The 19,939-nt window shown below is 38.4% G+C and overlaps 1 protein-coding gene across 4 annotated transcripts in view; it reads right to left on the reverse strand.

Moving 5' to 3' along the window:
• LOC121909754 (glucocorticoid receptor-like) overlaps positions 1-19,939 on the reverse strand; it is a 74,707-nt gene that overhangs the window by 13,323 nt on the left and 41,445 nt on the right. For 3 of the 4 annotated variants that reach the window (XM_042430417.1, XM_042430418.1, XM_042430419.1), the window contains 4 exons: positions 13,425-13,594; positions 11,629-11,655; positions 4,273-4,389; positions 340-612 (listed from right to left, as the gene is read on the reverse strand). In XM_042430417.1, coding sequence (XP_042286351.1) covers positions 340-612; positions 4,273-4,389; positions 11,629-11,655; positions 13,425-13,594 — 587 coding nt within the window. The remainder of the gene's footprint in view (positions 1-339; positions 613-4,272; positions 4,390-11,628; positions 11,656-13,424; positions 13,595-19,939) is intronic. The other variant, XM_042430420.1, reaches the window with a different exon arrangement.

The following is a 19,939-nucleotide window of genomic DNA, read 5'->3' on the forward strand; positions in this document are numbered from 1 at the left end:
TGTTCTTTACTTTTACAGAGGAATGCTAGCAATGCTGACAAGCAGATGCTCAGTTAACTGGAGGGAAAAAGTGCAAGGTTTGCTATTATGTCTAGTCAAACTGCAAATGTTTCAGTGCACAAACAAGGAAAGTGATGTAACTTGGTTGACCAGCTGCATGTATTAAAAGTAACACATGACTGAAAGCGGGTGTTTTTGTTTTCCATCAGTGACTTGGCCTACTTCACTACACATTAGTCTCAGTTACAAGCTGGAAATAACACCACTGACACACTGCTTGGACAGCAGTATGCATCTAGACCAAACCAAAGGCAGCACATGTTAAGAGGCTTTCTTTACCTGGCAGAGACTTGGCCCACTTGACTGCAGAGATGACCTGCTGTCCGCCCAGCCTGTTGAGAGTGGTCATGAGCCGCGAGGACGTGTCAGGCAGTGTGCTGTCATAGCCTGAGTAGATGATCTCCGGCTCGATGGCCTTGAGCACAGACAGCATGGTGGGTACGAGTTGGGGCATGCACCTGGGGATGACTGGCACGGGCATGTTGTTGATGGGCTCTGATGATCCAGGGGGCCGCTGCACTTTCATCTTGATTAGCTTCTTGTTTTTCCGCGCTAAGGGGGTATGGTGGTGGGGCAGAGAGTAGAAAGAGAGGGAAGATGACACAAAACAGAAGGGAACCAGTGAGCAGTGGTGGTTGTTGTTTCACTTTTTAGGCATTTTGCTCCTGTTCTCAAAAAAGAAAAATCATATCAAAAGAGATATCCTTTGATATTATTTTTGATTTTACAGACAGCTAACAGTGTCCGAACAAGAGAGACCATACAGTAAAATAACTAACAGTTTGTTACAGATTAATAGATTACACTTTGATACACTAGGATTAGGATCGGAGCCAGAATCAATTTGATAGAGTCATGTGCTTCCTACAGAGAGGCATGTACTGTATGTAAATCAACAGTCTAAAAAGGCACAAATGTACAGACTGCCTACAGACCAAGGAGAAACTGCCACAGATGTTCAACCTAGCAGGCTACCAGAAGGTAATTAAGATCAACCCTAACCCTAACTACAGTAACAATTAATCAAAATGTAGATTAATGTGATCTTTTCTCAACTAACTGATCATTTGGTCTTTATAATGCCAGAAAAAAAAGTCTAAAACCTTAAAACATGGATGTAAAATCAAAAGGAGCACACCAGTGACTGAAACTACTGAGTTAATTAATAAATAGTTGAATTGATTCATTAAAAATAAACAACAGGAGAGGCAACAATAACAACACTGTCATGATCTAGATATTACAAATCTCAAGCATTCTGCACTCAGTTTTCTCCCTGTGAGTTCTAACAAAGCCGTGAAAGGTCAGGAGAATGCAACATGCTGGTTTACGGCAGGTATTAAGCCATTTCTCAGATTTTTTCAACATTATGTTTTTTTTTGCAGTCTCTATTAAGTGCAACAAACAGCAATGACATACTGAGCAAGTGTAACATTTTCTCCCACAAAATGTGCAAAACATGTCTGGGGTTGAGAGGTTACCATGAAAAAACCTGTTTTTTCCTACTCTCTACCTTTTTTAATTTCCTCTCCTGGCGTTTCTATGGCAACTAAGAGCCTTTCTGGTGGGGGTATGTCTGCTGATACGCTGACGTCCATCAAATCATTCTCTCCGTCTTTCTGTCTCTACCAATCTGTTTGTCTATGTTTTGGCAGCACCTGGAAGTTGCTTGGCATCCTCTTGATCACATTGTTGATATATATTGTAAATCCATTCAAATTTTGTCATCCTGTATTTTTTTTTTTTTTTTAGGGAGTCTTTCCTTAATTTTTCCTTAATTCCTGAATCGATTGTCAGATGACAGAAGACGGTGTATTGCTGTACAGATTGTAAAGACCCCTGAGGCAAATTTGTGATTTGTGATATTGGGCTATACAAATAAAATTGACTTGACTATGTGAAACAACTTTCACCTCTGTCTTGATAAACACTGTGTGGTTTACATGTAATCTCACTTAACACTGATTTGTACAAACCACTGACTGACTGTCATTCCCCAAAGGAGCATCAGCTAAATTAACACAAGGACCTTTTACCTACTATGTTCCGAGCACTTAAGCAGTAGTTATTGTGCTTCACCTGTTTCTTTCCATGTCCTTCTTCTTTAACCTCGACAAAGCTCAACTGTTGCACTGTGTCCTAAACATTTATTCCTTGCAAGACGCTGTTTTTTTCTCCACTCTCTGCCCGTCTGTCTCATTATCTGATCTGAGGCTCTGGACGTGACAGTGCATCATGTATTGATCAATGCGTGGAAGGAGGAGGTGGTGCTCTTTCCTTGAGTGTGGCCTGCATAACAGCACACATGTTCAGAACAACACGTTCATAGACAATGGTGCACACACGTTCACAGATGAGTGACTAACACCAGCTGATCCACACTGTAGCCTTTCCAATTCTTGTTCAAAAACGTCCAAGAAGACTAATTTCTACATTAAATGCAAGACTTTTCTGCAATTTTCGAGGTTCTGTTAAGGAAATTGTTGATTTATTAATTGCTGGTACATCATTGTGAAATATCTGAGCTCACATTCAAGCTTGCCTTGAGAAGACATGATTTTCCACAGAACTTGACTCATTGTGGGAGGCAAGGCAAAGTATTATAATGACAACTAGAGGTTATATTCACTCTCAGTTCACTTTTAGGTTTTATTTTTTTCTTCTCAAATCCATTGACCTCCAAACCATCAACACCACAAATTCAAAAAGGATTTTTCAAAGCCCACAAGTGATCTGTTTTTATCTGTCACTGTCTTGACAAACAAAGCATTGTCTTTTCATTAAAAGTTAAAAGTCATAGAACTCAGAGTATAATCATACCCCAAAATTATTCCTATGGGCACAGAATCATTACATTCAAGGTAAAAGATAGGAACAGAATAAAGTTAAAAGCTAAGACGAAAGGCAGAGAGGCCTTTTTAGATGACGATAAATGACAACAATTTGGTGAGGAGGAGTATAGTATGGATATAGTTACAGTAAGGAGATGTGAGACACAGTATGTTTCAGTGATGTATGTAATGTGAATGTACTGTATGACCAATAGGACTATTGTAAGCATCCATGTTTATTTGACGCTATAAAAATGTCAACCTGCTAAGATGTCTGGGAACAGATGGGGAATATAAAGTGAATGTTGTGAAAGTGAAATAAATTTGATATGATATAAAGACATGTACTATGGTCCTGCAATAGTGTGTTCTACTTTCTAAAAGAAAACTATTGCTTTGATGAATCCCTGTTATAGACTGATATTTTCCCAATATTTGGAATGTTGCAATAACACAAATAACAAAAATGTACTTAAAGTAATCAGCACTGCAGTTATGGAAGTATACTTAGTATATTACAAATAAGTACAATTTATTGAACTTAACTACATGATTTTAAACATGGCAATGTTTCATTATCTCAGGTACTGTATATCTTATGAGAATTTTTCTCAGCTCATTAAGGCAGGAGGTGTGGTGACATGGGCTTAGAGCTTATGTAACCATTTTCCATTAAACTTGAGTGATGGTGAATTGAGTAGAAACCAAACATACTAGAGGTCTTAGTAGAAAAAGTGGGTGGTAGTGTCACAGGGCCAATGACATGATACTCAATGATTTGCAGTTTCGACAAGCTACTACTTAGTGGAAAAGTTTGACATCTGGAAAATGCTAATTCGCTTTTGTGCTTAGAGTTAGATGAGACGACTGATACCATTATGACCAGGAGAGTAGTATCAATCTTCTCTCGGCAAGAGAAAGAATAAGTATATTTCCTAAAACTTTTCCTTTTACTGTTATCTCTTGGTATATGTAAAAAGTTAATATATATATTAAAAGGTAAATATACCGTACATAAATATATCCTAAACTCAAATGTGATTTTAGGCAACTAACTGATCCTTTCCCATCATATAAAACTACACTGACCGTTAGGTTGTGGGTTGTAGTAGCTGGAAGAGCCACTTCATAGTAGGAGGTGTGAGTTTGGATATTAGTCAAAAACTTGGTTTAAATATCCAAAAACATGTGGTTGAGAACTATGACTATTAATTTCTTCCTTATCCTCCAACCCATAGTATAACAACGTGGGTGGAGGGAGGGGAGTGTGGGTGGAGGCTCCATATTGCTCTGTATGAAAGCTAAGGGTGCTCTAACTGCTCTAAATTTGTTTCCAAATGCTCGGAGCCTTTAATGTAGCCTGGCCTGATTCACTATTTACCTTCCAAGTTCATCCCGGCTTGAAGACATTTCCTGAAGCGGCAGGCTGGACAGTTCTTCCTGCGGATCTTATCAATGATGCAGTCATTTCTCCCTGCACACAGGTAGTTGTGCTGGCCTGTAAAAAGGAGAGGAAGAAGAAGAGGGAGAAAGAGGGAGACATATTAGCTAGCTAAGAAGGTTTGAGATGGATTAGCCTGAGCAGTATGTATTATGACCACACTAACCACCTGTTGATTCTACAGTAAGCCTGACAAGCCTGTGGTATCCCTCCGGTGTTGACAGCTTCACTTCCTCAAGTCTGTACTTGGAACACACCACAATCCTTGACTGTGTACAGAGCTCTTTCAGGCAAACAATCAGACATGATCCACATTCCTAATGTGGCCCATATCCTAGAGTCTAAATGATCCACATTTGAAAGCATACCTTGAACACTCTCTTTCTCGTGCAATTACTCTTTTATCTGAGTATGAATGCTGTACATGATTAGGATGCGGGAAAATAAACCTGAGATTAAACTGTGATTAAATTCATTTAATTTGAAAAATAGTACAGCAATAGATTTTTGACCACAGGGAAGAAATTCTGTGTCTATCAAACATTTTTAGGAAAGACTCAAATATGACTTTAATAGTTTAAGATGTTAAAGAGGAAGGCTGACAATACTCCATTTTTGTTGTAAACAAAGCTGACGAAGCCCAAAGCCAAAAAAGCATTAGCCCGTCTCTTAATACTTTCCAACTTCCCTGTCTGTGGCCCTCAGTCCCATTGGTTCTTACTGAAGACATAAATCTTTTAAAAAACAGGTCACAAATATATAAATATATATTTTTAAAAAGGCTAAAATATTTCCAGAATCTCAGATTTAGTAGATGTTGTAAAGAATGCATTTGTATTGTCTTTTCAGCTGCGTATGTGGTACACTAGTGAGTATTTACAGCAGCAGGGTGTATGTGGGTTTAATAATAAAAATAAACTATACGGTGTGGCTCACTGGTATGTTTTTAATAGTTTGTAGACAACAATGAAGGTCTATGGCACGTAGCTCTGGCTATGCAGGCAATACTTGTTAGCTGAATCAATGAATTGTTGGTTTTGGTCTTTTCATAGGATCTGTTGACCTTTAAGAAAAATATAAAATATCACCAGTCTTCTTTTCGCGTGCAATCATAGTGTGCATTATTATTATCATTATTATTTCAATGATATTTATACACACCTGGCTCTGTGACTGCAAGCCCCCCCCCCCCCCCCCCCCCCCCCCCCCCCCTCCTTAAACTTTATGGTCCAGCCTGGAAGATCTATTTTATATCATGTTTCCATGTCAGTTCAGTAGAATTATCCTGGGCCACAGTGCAACAGTGTCTTGCTTTTAGCACATACAGTACTTGTGTGAGAGCCTGAGGAGTGTCACATGAATCTTATCTTTTCTGCATCAACACATTCTTTTGAGTTCAGACTGAGACATAATCAATCCAATAGACAAAATTAATAAGGGGATGTCCCATGACATCATGCCAAGCATGCCATGGTCATCATTTAAAGTTTCATTATGACAGTCATTCTATAAAATCCAAATGTCATGAATAACTAGAATCACTTCTGATGTGCTAGATGAGTCACTAACCTACCAACGAACTTCACATCTGCTGCTGAGATCATGTAACACTGTGGTAAAGAGACCGTAGGCAGTGATTTGGAAAGACGCTTTACTAATATGTATCTGCCTGTGAAAAGGACTCATTGGCTTTTCCACATCCTTCAGTTACAGGTCAGTGTTAGAAGAAGTCAGCAGAAGTGAACAAAAAAAAAACCTTTTATTCAGTAAGGGAATGTATCACAGAGAGATTTTCAAGTAATTCAAACATGATTTTACTTGCACAGAAAATTTAAATGGAAATTGCCTCTTTCCTTGAACAACCTACATGACTTACAGATAGCTGTATACTCTTGTCATGGCCTGTATTAACATATTATTTCCAACTATTGTATTTCCAAAAACTTTTGCAATGCTGACTGGTTTTTCCAGACTTCTAGTCACAGACAGGTGATGGTGACGATGTACGTCACCAAAGCCTGAACTTTTTTCAGCTCAAGCTCTGCGCCAGAAAAACACATCTATATCGGAGCACTTCCTTTCCTCTTCTATTGAAAAACGTGGAGTTCAAAAGCATTTCTTATTAAAGAGCATATGCCCCTTCTGGATGACAGGATAACTAAATTATAGTGTACTCCCCATCACCAATTACTGTAGATATGGAGAGGTAAGGTGGAAGGGCCTGCTCATTAGTCACTTCTTGTATAATAGCATTACTTATTATAGAGGAGATCTACACAGCTATTATTCTCTGAGGAGTGGCAGAAGTAGAAGATACAATAAATAACTGCATGGAAACCCTGTAATGTGCAGGCTTTTGATGTTCTGGAAACTTGGCACTATATTCTCAATTGATGCTGAGATCATCATAGTGGAGAATACAATAAATATTTCACTTGCTCTGCCTCTGCCACTCTCCAGCAACCCTTCAATTCATTGTACACACACATTGAGGCGTTTCTGTATGTCTGCAGAAATCGTCAGTGGCTACGATGCCCCGACTGAATGCCCTTTGGGACCATAAACATTATTACTGATCTTTGAAATATCATGTGCTTGATGCTGCTTCTTGATCTAAAGGGCATTCAATAATACTGCTGGCATTATATAATTGAATGTATAAGAACACTGCACAGTGTGTAATGTGTTTTCCTGTATCATATCATCCTAAAGGCACATGGCTTATAATAACAGAAATATTGTGCTGTATATTGATATGATATCCCTAATAAAAGAACAAGAACTGCCTTTGTATTAAGTAAAACCTTAAACCTCCTTGTAGTGATATCAAACCAGACACAACAAACACTGAATTCAGCTATGTGTCTACTAATAAGTTCCTTAAAACTGTCTTGTGATCCTTTGCTACTATGAAGCACAAGTTGGTTGGCCATGCGTTCTAGATTCACAACTGTTCAAAAACTACGAGGAGAAATATCTGCTAACTGGCTGATTTCTTTTCCATGATGAAACTAAATGAAAGTAACACAATAACAATGTGAAAGATGGATGAATCTGCAGAATTATTCCCTTTATGCTCCTAACTGCTAAAACAATATCCTCCACTTCCCTATTCCCTGAAACTGATTTCGTTTTTCACCTACTTGACCTGCCTTGACCTGCTATTTCTGCCAGTAATGTTACTGGTTCTTGGAAAGAAGTAACACATTTATGGACTTAATTCATCTACTATCTCACTGAAAATTGGACAAGACGCTGCAACAGCTGGGTCAGCTGGGTCAAACCGAGAAAACAGGAAGGATGCGCCCTGAGATTTATAGGAGGCTAAGCTAATGTAACATTAGCAGCTGTGGATGTGAACGTAACGTCAACATTAGTTTTAGTGGAAAGATCATTTTAGTTATCCGTTATGTGTTTTGGTAGGGATCTTCACTATAGGAATATGTTTGCATTAATATGATCTAACGTCTCAGATGCTGAACAAGTGAACAAGTGAGTGAATCAGCTTCTAAATTATGAAGCCTTGCTGCAGTGTAGAGCACAGGTAGCTATAATAATGCCAAGCAAACAAGAATGACACTGTGTATGTATCATCTCAATCTGCTATAAGTGAGGAGTGTATATAAAACTATTAAAATGCTGGAAATAGAATGAAAGATGGCCCATACAGACCAAATTGTGTTTTTTCATTGATCATAGGATGTGGTTTTGTGCTCCTTAAATCAAATTACTGTATGTTTCTCTATGCACATGTCATCGTGACAAGTTGTTCCTAAATGAAACACTGCCATAAATTCCAGGTTTGTAAATCCTGTTAAGGCTAAGTGTTCAGTTTTGTACAATTTTCAAAACAGCTTTACCTTTAAATGTGTTTGTGTTTAAGCTTTGACCTTCGACCCCTTTTCATATTTGACAGGCTGTCCATACATTGCATTGTGCTGGCTGTCAGATCTCTTTAACACCGGCCTGTGTAGTTGCCTTTTTAAGAGTGAGTCAATTCATCATTATTTCCTTTACCCTAGCAGTGGTTTACATTATTTTGCCATCCTTGTGTATGCTCTCTAAGTTTTCATAGAACAAAAAAAAACAAAAAAAACAAGCGAGTGAATACTGAGCCTAATACAGCAGCCTAAATACATGCACTATGAGCACCAGTAAACACAGAATCTGGGACATCAAGCAAATGATTAGCTCAGCTTAATGATGCTCAGAACAGCAGCGCTCTATCTGATGGTGGCTGAAGCAAAATAAATTCTGTAATAAAGATAGAGCAGAACAGGTGCCTGTATGTAATATAATTGAGTTAAGAAAGAAACACTGAAGTTCATAATAACTACAAACTACATTAATGGCAAAGGCAATTTTTCTCCAGACTTTTATCAAAAGCACAGAATGAATCACTTTTGGAACTCACAAATAATTATATTATACATAGCCTGGAAATGAATCTGCAGGGTAGGTGGTGTGACAACAAGATAGCAGCCTGAGGGCTGCCAGTTGCAGCCATCACTGATATCACAGGAAGTCATTGCAAACAGCGGCGTAAACAGCCATCTGTGGTGTCAAAAGTGCCAGCTGAAGCCCACTGATACCCTCTCTCCCTTATCCCTACCCTGATCTGCTAACAAGGGCCTGGCAGCTCCCATCGGTACTGGTTTGTGAGGCCTATGGCTGGGTGTGTAGCTGACATTACCACACAGGGCTGCAACTAATGAGTGTCGATTAGTAGGCCAGTGTTTAGCACTGTCACCTCACAGCATGAAGTTCCAGAGTTTGAACCTGACAAGGGTATTTTAATTCAGCAATATTTACTGGTTATTTAATCTGACTGGCTGCCAATTACAAAAATAGCAAGTCCTTGTATGTGTGAAGCAGGACCCCCTCAGTTCCAGTCCCGCCACAGCCAATTGTGAGTGGCCACCTATCCGCCAGAACGCTCTATTGTTTTAGTCGAAAGACGTAGACTGTGCAACAAATGTTGGACCTCTATATGAGCCAATCCACTATTGTTCAGTACCAGCCCTGAATCCACATTAAATATGAAGTACAGCTCGCACCAGGCCAACATCACACCCTCACGGACAAAATCTTTAAACCTCTGCCAATACTGAACCACAATCAAAATGCTAAAACACCAGCAGCTGCTTACATAACCAAAACCTCTCCATAAAGTATTTTACTATAGTAATATCATTCAAATAGTGTTTAAACCTCTCCCCACCTATAAAGCACAGCTTTAACATTCAGAATTTGAAAAAAAAAGCTGCTAAACAAAGTAAAAAAGTGACTCACCAGTTTGCCTTAATGTGTGAGGAACAGACAACAAAAAAAACAAAACTGTCCAAAACTTAAGAAACTTAGAACCAAATCTCCGCTTCACAAATATTATCTACAAAGAACATGATCTCCAAATCTTCTGGCTGAAAAATGGGCAACTGAAGTATTTTACAATAGAATAACCATCCAAAACAAGTTCATACTGTCTCTTGTCTACTCAATATCATAGTGTGCACCATGTTTAATTGAATGTTATACAGGGTTATTTGCATGAAGCCTGTTCAAAGGCGCAGTCTTGTGGGGACAGCGGGGACTGTGGAGATATACTTTACAGCTCAGGTGTGAAGTTATGACCCTAACCAGCAAATGTTTGGAATTTTTGCTTAATGATTAACCAAAAAGTTTGATTGCAATCTGATAACATCTCTTAGAAAAGCACTTAAATGTTTCATGTTACTTGTTCCTTTGGGATCACATTTATATAAAAACTCACAGTAATTCAAGGACATACATTTAAATAAGGTTCTTTCATTGCAAACAATCAAAGCACTTTGTCCACTGACTGCACCATTTTCCCCAATCTCATTTTTTCTGCCATGCAGTAATTACAAAAAACATAATTGCATTGCAGTTTCAGAAATGTATTTTAAGCCTAAAAGGCACCACAAAACTAAAAGGCTGTGGTGAGTGAAAGGCTGTAGTGGCTAAAAGTCTGAAATCCAAGAGGCACTAATTTGTGCTACTGCCTGTGACGCACTAAAGCCAAGAATAATACATGGAGGAAACCTGCACTGAACACTGCATTGCAGAAGTCTGTTTAGGGGAGGTTTGGACAGGTATGTTTTACTGCAAATATGCTTAATTAGTACAGAATTTCAAATTTGCAGATGATTTTAGACTAATTTATTAATTTCAAATAGGTCTAACCATAGAAATAAACAAAACAAATAGTGCTGTTAAGAGTTAACTGTGAGTGTGCAGTTCAAAACGTCAGAAACTGGGGAAGTGATGATATTTGATATTGATGATATGATATTTACTCGCTGGCAAAGCCTAATATTTTCTATCTTAGCCTTGTGTGTACTCATTTATTTATTTTAGAGATCTGTTATTTAAGGTTGTTGAAGGCTTTCATTGAGAAATCATCCATAAATCTCTCTCAGACACACCCTTTATTATTCCAACAATCCCAAGGGTTTATTATTCTACATCAACAGCCACTACTCACCCATTTTGTGTGTTACTTTTTTCTAGTTACTCCATTTTCTGAAAATCATCAGCAACGGAAGTCATTGACTTTTCCTGGAAACTATGGCCTGCACTTTTTTTATGTATATTATGAGTCTCACTCTTTGTGTGAACACATTGTAAACTTATGTAACTGTAGGCTACAATCATCATGTGAAGTCAAAATATAGTAGCAGTCCTACAAATATTTTTAAAGGCATTACTAATTACAATAACACATACAGTAAAATATAACATAATACCCTTAGGATGCTTAGTATGATGGATTGTCTGTGTTAAACGCAGCTCAAACAGAAACCAGGACATGGCCTCAATACAGTTATCAGTAAAAAACAGTGAAACACACAGAGTAAATAAAACAAATGAACAGCCCAAGGGCAAGGGGGGAGGGGGGGAGTGGAGAGGTGATTTCTGACATCAGATCTCAGGAGGTTAATATGGCTCAAGTACAAAAGAATAGGCCTATTTAGAGACATGGTGTGATTGTAATTATTTGATCTATCACCTGTGAGGATGATGAGGTGGAACATTCCAAGCAGAAACTGAAGAGCACAAAATCACTCACAGGCAATTTACGCTGACTTGAATGACATCAGAACATTTGCATGCATTAACAGAGTTGGCAGAAGAGACTAGGCAGATTGGTCATATTTCAGTGCTGAAGGAATACAGGGACATGGGCAAATCAGAAGTGATAGTATTATGATCATCATCATCATCATCATTATTGTCATTATTATTATTATTATTATTAAAGGTGCATTTATTTACCATCTGTGTTTTGTCGTGCTCTCCATCCTTCACACCATAGAGACAACGACCGGAGAATGGAGAGGGGAGGGAGGGGGGAGAAAAACAAAAATAACAGATATAACTTTCTCAGTTCGAGGCAGCTCTTTTAAAAATTAGAAGAAAAAAAAAAAAAAATCAAACTTACACTTCAGTTTGAGCGCTTGGCATTTACACCAGCACCACATAATAAAAAGCTAGATAACAGTTTACAATCACACAACTCAAGCAATTAACCGTAGCAGATCGTCTCAGCTTATATTAAGCGCTTGTTTTTACAGTTTTACAGTTTTAATACCTGTGTCACTATTTTACACACACATTTTGTAAAGCAACAGTAACCTCGAGTGCTTTATTGCATGCAGGAGACCACACAACGTATTCAGATTTTCCATTATTAACCACCAGCCATGTTTTAGTCCTGAACTGTAGCAGAAGTCAAACAATCCATGTTTACTAACTGTATTGTTTCATCCGCAGAGTTAGTTACAGATGTAGCAGAAAGTGACAGATAGAGATTGTGAACGCAGGAGGAAAAGAATGAAAGAAAAGGACAAAGCTGTGTTATTTGAAAACATGAGATTAGCGTGGGTAATTTCTATGCATTTAATTCCAGTTTTGTGTGCCATAATCAACAGAGAGCGGTTTCTTTATCGTTCACCTTGTCGATGGATGAATGTATGCAATAATCAATTAAGATTAACCTACTCCTCAGAAAGCCTTTTCAAACAAATTACACATCAGCAGAGACAGCTTGAGAAAGACAGGAAACTGAGAAACAGAAGCAGAGAGGAGCAGAGGGAGATGGAATGCATGGCAGAAAGCCTTTAACACAAATTACTTTCTGTTTGTGAGATGCATTCCTGCCCCTCCCCATCTCAAGATTGTGTCAAGGCAATTAGATTCAAGCCAAGTGTACTGACGCACAAACTGCTTGCCAAAGACCAGAATTAAATATTGTATTAGAAGATATCGAATGTATGAAGCAAAGCAGAAAAGTGGTTGTCTTACAAGCTCATTATAATGCTAGTCTTCTATGAGGTAATATTACATTACGAGGAATATCATGAAAGTTTACGTCTGGAGTAGGCCTTTTCCCTCTGATTTTTCTTTTCTTTTTCTTTTTTTTGGTTGTAAATCAAAATGACTTCTGCTTTGATACAGGACAAACAGGAAAGGCAAGAGAAGAAGAGGTGGTGACATGCAAAAAGGTCAGGACTAAGATTCAAACCCACAAAAATGCAAATATATGACATGTGTCTTCTAAAGCTCAACAAGAAACCCTAACAATTCAACTCTAACCTTGGATTTTGAGAAATAATTGAATTTTTCTGCTGCATAAGAAAAAACGAGCGGAGATGTTTCACTGTTGTGCAACAGCTTCAAGAGCTGATCTTACAATATGTAAGTCAAATGAATGACAGTCTTTGGGACAAAATGTACAAAGTTAATGGATGCTAACCATTGCTATTAGGTGCACATGTACAATGGTGTGGCTGCATAATATAGAATACATGGACATGAATAGGCATATCTGATTATAACCTGGTTTAAATGCAGCCACATTACATCAATTGATCAAAAGGAAAAAAGATTTAAATGAAAACAGTTTGTTTACAGACTTGTTCTAAAACTTTTCACTCGTGAAGATTTATATAAATACTATCAACCAAATCTGAGCTCACTCTCCAGTGTTTACAAGTAATGTGTCACGTCTGAGTGCATAAATTGGTTAAGTGTGGGAGAGGAAGTAGATGTGGCAGATGTGTGAGACCAACCTTCGACGGCCCTCTTGAAGAAAACCTTGCAGCTGCCGCAGGTTACAACCCCGTAGTGGCATCCCGAGGCCTCGTCTGAACACACCAAACATATCTTATGTGTCTGCCCGCCGGGCTTGGATTGGCCCGGCACCACAGAACTGCTGGTCTCTCCTGTTCTGGGTGACGCGCTGGAATGCATACAGAGAGAGAGAGAGAAGAGAGAAATATGTAAATAAGGGTGCTCTGCACGTAAACGACGTTTGTGACAAATTCAAAGCAGACAGAAGAGAGGCGTTTTATGAGTACAGACAGTCTCAGCAGTATGTTGTACTGTTGCTAGGAGACATGAGCGTATCCGGTTGGCGAAGGCAAAAACCTGAACTGAAATCCGATAAACATTGTGATTGTGTTGCTGCTCCTCTGATTGATTATGTCTTTTCCTTTGGCAGCGGCTAAATGCTCAGAACAATGGCAGCATTGCTCACAGAATGAAAGTATATTGAACTACATCGATATAAAAACATCAAACAAAAGAGTGAATAGGTACATTTCTAAATATTCTCCATATCCTCAAAGTCAAATGCATCTTGCAGGGAAAAGAGAACATACTCACTGAACAATCTCTTCTGTCATACAGCACAATGTTGCAAAATTAAAATGTTCAGTCTGACTTTAAGAAGCATTCATTTCAGTATAACTTACTGCATGGTTGTCTTGCCACATAAACCTCCAGGGTCATATAATCCTTTGAAACTAAGGCATTTTACACTTACATAACACATTAAACATTTAAATATACCACTAATGTAAAATGCAACTGAGATAAACACAACAGATAAAGCTCCCTGACTCAAATGTGACATAATTGATGGTTTAGTCATTTTGATAAACTCACTTTTCGAGGCTGTGTGAGGTTTTCTTGTAAACAAAAAAAATGTTATGTTTACACATTAATGTTAGGTGAATCACACCTAAACACACTTTGTGTATCCTCGAGGTCTAACAAAAGTGTTGAAAGCGTCTCCTTCCTTGTAAAACATTTGCAAAGCCAAAGTACTTTAAATCCTGCATTGTTTACATCCATGTTTACTAGTTTCGTTTAGTTTCCTGACTTTTCTGGCACACTGCTGCCTTTCTTGGCTCAAGAAGATTATTGTATCAAACCAGTGCCTGTGTATCGTGTCACCCGTGTGCATGTGTGTCCTTGTGCACGAAACAAACAAACTGCTCCATAGCACTACTAGAGGCAAGAAACTCCACAGGATGCCTTTAATGTGTAAGCAAATAAGCCAAACCCAATGAAGCCTATTACTGGCTGCAGCTCGTCTGTGCAGTAACTAAGCTCTAAATCTCACTCCAAGCCTCCAATTGTGTTAGACTGCACATTAAAGCCTTGTTTAACCCCCTTGAGAAACTTGCGCGCACATACACAGAGTTGTCATTATCCCAGACTGTCTATAATTAGACTTAAAGTAACTAAGATACCTGAACTGCAGTGTGAAACCTAACTAGGCACCAACATCTATTTGTCAGATGCACTGAAGGCAAAGAGCCAGCATGTACGCTGAGAGTATGTCAGGTTTAAGGGGGTGTGTTGTGGCAAAACAGAATCTAGACTCATGTTAGACAGACACTGCTGTGTAATCCATGACAGGATCTGACAGCATTAGTGGGGCTTAAATCTTTTGTTTGTTTTGGTAACACACCAGTTGGAATGTATATGGGCATTATGTAATGCAGCTGGCTTGCAAAACTTGATAATGACTTTACATTCAGGCCTGTAGATATCTTAGCACTGGTACTGATTCTATATTATCATTCTGCTAATGCACCAAGGGTTGCTTTAACCTATTTTCTCACCGTGGCTTCCAAGTTTGCAGGATAGGAAGGGAGAGAGTACATAACTGAAACTAGTTAGTGTTAGGAGCCACCCCCCACCCCTCTCCCCAAACAAGCATGACCTAAATTCACAGTGGCTGGTGCCTCATGGTCATTGGAAAGACGACCCTTGCTTATGTAAATTGGACTGCGACGAAAGGGGGAGTGGAGGTGGTGGATCTTGGCAAGTGTCCAGCTAAGAAGTTTAGCCATAGCTTAACACTGAACTGGCCAAGATCATTACCAACACATGCAGAAAGGTTCAAAACAGTGGAGGGTTTCAGAATACATTGCCAGCTTAACTTTTGGCAATGGTCTGAAAATGTACGATCACACTGTTTTGCAGATGGCATAAACAGTGGGGCAAGGGAGAGCAGAGAGCTTGTCCCCAGAGTCTGGAACAGGGAGCATGACCCTCGCAGTGATGACATGATCTGTACAAAAGTCAAACTGAAACTAGAAATATCTTCCATTTTGCAAAAATCGTACATCAATGATTTTATCATTTGTTGTTACTCAGTCATTTAAAAAAAAAAAAAAGCCATGCACCAAAGAACAGGATGGAGCTGTTCCAAATACAATGAAAAACGGATTAACTTTGTGAACTTAACTATAAAAAAAAATACATTAAGCCAAAAGGTTTATTCAAACATAAAATACATAACAATCTCAGACCTAGAGAGTTTTATGAGTAGCACCTAAATGACTGTGCACAGCTCATTCTAAAACCTATTGAAACCACAACTTGTGACTGTTGCTGTTGTTTTTAGTCTCTGCTAGAAGTACAGTAATCAACTTCAACAAAAATCTGACCTAAATTTAACACCAAAATGCTGCTGTATACACAAACTAATATATGCACCCAACTGCCATGTTACCATTGTTGTGCAACTGATCCAGTACATGCTGTAAGGTACACTGTATGTAACATCACAGATTACACACCGCAAGATAGATTGTTTTTTCAATAATAATTACAGGATTTCCTATTGTGTGACACTGAAATGAATTAATTCGGCTCATGACCTGTACACACACTGATCAGATTTTATCTGCAACACTGGTGCTCCGCAAATCCTGGCAGACGCTTTGTAATATGTACCCCTCTTAACTTTGGACCGTCAGTCTAGCAGTAGTAGAGTATTTATAGAAGCGGCCCTCTTTGAACCTCAGTTATGAGGAGTAGGGTGTCCTGCTATGTGCTCATCTTTCTGGCTCTCTTGTTACTTGTCAACTTAAGGTAGCTATGGCTGGATTTGAGTGAAGATGCTGTGAACACTAATTATCGGCAGTGCTTGACCTGTGATGGCTCTCTTGGGATTGCTCAGCCACCGGAAGAAAGGACAGACTGCCAGTGAAGCAGGAGATCACATGACACAACCACCAACCAGCCAACCACGTGAAGCAAGTGTCAGCATTTATACAGAATTTGCTTCAACAATTGAATCTTTTTCAGATCATTATAGTTTTGATTAATAAGAACTGCACCACAAGACTTTATCTATAGTATTTTATGTTTAATGTGTATTAGAGAGTTACAACATATCACACTATTCTATTCTAACATGACTTAAGATGCTGGTATTATAAAATGACCACAGGGTGGTGTTTGAATTAAACATTTATAAACCCCCTTACTCCTGCTCTAACTTACACGCTCCTCCCATCCCTCAGCAAACAAGTGTGGCACTGAGCCATGCAGCGCAGATTCAAGCCCCATTAGGAACGCCCTCACACTGGACCAGAGCGCAATAAACATGTGCACTCACTCACACACACACACACACACACACACACACACACACACACAAAATGGGAGAAGGACTTTTATGTACTGATAAACAAGAGCACATCACCAACAAATGCACACTGCACGCGAAAAAGTCTGGTACACGTATGCAAAAAAGAGAAGCGGAAGCGGGATGATCCAACAAACACACCCACCCATACACACACACACACACACACACTCACACACACACACACAAACATACAAAATCACCAATATTTTCAGGAGGGACATGAGCAAAAGATGAGAACAAACACAAAAAGGGAGGTTGCAGTTCAATGCCCTTTGCTGCTCTTTCTCCACCCACACTGCTCTTAGCGTGTGTGCACAGTGCGTTTTATGATATTGCGTTACAAGGCTGGTGGTGCCAGTCACGCAAAAGGTCTTAAAGAGGCAAATGTTACAAAAAATCTGAGCAGACTGTACAATGTTTACGCTCTGAGGCATGCTGCCAGTAACTTCCCTCACTATTTTACTTCTACCTAAAAAACATCTCTTTCTGTGTGTGAACACGTGCTAACAATATGTGATAATACTGAGAGGCTGTGCAGAAATAGTGGAAGGCCTTGGCAGCAAGAGCTCAAGAACAAAAACAATAAATTAAACCAAATAATGCCGCAGTAGACTGTATGTGCCTGCAGGATTTTGTTAGGAAAACACAATCTTCTGTACATCTACACAAACAACATATTTCTACACAGTGTACAATGTACTGTAGTGCAAATAAAAACCAATGTTGACTTCTCTGCCCACTGTCTCAGCCTTTAATCAAACAGTGCTTCCATTGTACATTTCATTCCATTGTTGATAAGTGTAATCTGATTTGAAATAATCAGGATGTTGATTTGTAATTAATTACTGTACATGAGCATGTCAGCTGTTAAATCAATTTACATCAGAACAGATATACGACTTATAAATGTATTATACAATCTCTTAATGACATAACATCACATGACGAGGCGGTGGAAAAAAAAAGATCAGCAGTAATGACAGGCCACAACAAACAAACAGCAAGTGGTGACTACATATATGGAGGGGGGACTGTCTGAACTGGGCTGACCTGCTGTATCACTGGGGAATCATATACCAGTGACTACAGTGGGAACCGATGAGAGGATAGTTTTTTCCATTAGGATCAAAGCTTTTTTAGGCTAATGTGTGGGAGCAAAAAGTATGAGATGGGCGGTGGGAGAGAGAAGCGGTTTCTTTCAGCAACGAGATGTAGAATAGGAGAACATTCACAGTGCTGAGGTAGGACACAAACATGGCAACTGGCTGATTTTGTCAAAAACACTATGGTAGACATTTGGGTAAACTAATGTAAGCATTAGTCTGGTTTTAAACTTGCTTTTATTAATGTATTACTTTATATCACTGTTGACTAAAAAGCCTTACAGCTGAAATAAACTTCTAAATTGGGAACTATTTCTAGCTACATCATCTTGCAACATTTTTTATGAGAAACGCAGCTGTTGTTCGGATGCCAGTCTATAAATTCTAGCTATAATTTGTGGTTTCTTTTTATTCAAGCAAACACTGAGAAAGCCTGAAATGGTAGAAATTAAAAAATGTTGATTGTTTAGTGTATATTTCAAGCATATTTATCTTTGAGTTTATTTGCATTTATGCTCACAGCTTAAAAACTGAATAGAAGCAGAATTTACATTAATAAAAATAGAAATATATCTATAGGCCTACATCATAAAATATAAAACTATACATGTATCTACATACACACACATGCACCCATACATTTATACTCATACATACACATTTACAAATACAACCATACACTTACAATCATGCATACCTTTTAAAATGCCATAAAAACAACAATGTACAACACAAACCCAAATAAACAAACAAAAACAGATCCCAAAGACTTCATCTTTTGTTCCATTCAGTTCTGTATTGTACAGTCTGACTGCTGTAGGCACGGTTGCTGCTTTCAGCCTGTTTGTTCTGTACTGGAATAGCTGAATAGCTGTTATACATTCATGTTAGTTTCTGCAAAATATTATCTTTTTTTTGTTTTTTTCTTTTTTTTGTTTTTTTAATGGCAACATTGGCACATAATGAATATCCTCCTACTCACTGATAGTGAGTGGGTTCTGTGAGAGGCCATCCATTATTGGAGACCCACAGAGAAGGAGGTATAATCTACTTTCAAAAAGCAATGAACTAATATTACTTTTTTTTTTTTTTTTTTTTTACCTGGTCCACTAGCCAATATTTGGGGTACACAGACTCACCCAATTTAACCGAGTGATATTTATTGGATGGCGGGCTTATTTGTTTCCATCAGGATAAAAAAATGGCAACAAAAGTTACCGGTGAAATAAACATATTTAATAACACAATATTTGCTCTTTGCTTACACAGATCCCATGCTGTCTCACTGATGAATGCTCATGCATTACGTGCTGCAGAATTGCTGGCATTATGGCACTTTGTCATAATAAGCATTTTGATAACATTATAATGGTAGTAATGACACAGGTTCAGGTTTAAGTAAAGAAACAAACCCCAAAGGAGACTTTCCCCTGGGAAAATAAGCAGGCACTAGCCATCGTGGAAAAGCACAGTATTTATTTATTATTATTATTATTATTATCATTATTATTACTTTAATCCCTATATTTTACACTAGCTGGTATGTGTCCAATCTTTAAATCGAAAAGTTCAACAGGTTTCTGCAGCGCTTATATCCCAATGGACATGCATTATAAAAAACATGTAGTTTATATAATGTGATGTCATACATGTATAAAGGCTAAACATGTAGTGATGTTGTTGCATCGTATATCCCTCTGCACTGAAATGCAGACTTAAGTTAGCATTTCCACTGTTATGTTTCCCAGAT

The sequence above is a fragment of the Thunnus maccoyii genome, chromosome 13 (assembly GCF_910596095.1).
Source record: "Thunnus maccoyii chromosome 13, fThuMac1.1, whole genome shotgun sequence".
Lineage (NCBI taxonomy): Eukaryota > Metazoa > Chordata > Actinopteri > Scombriformes > Scombridae > Thunnus > Thunnus maccoyii.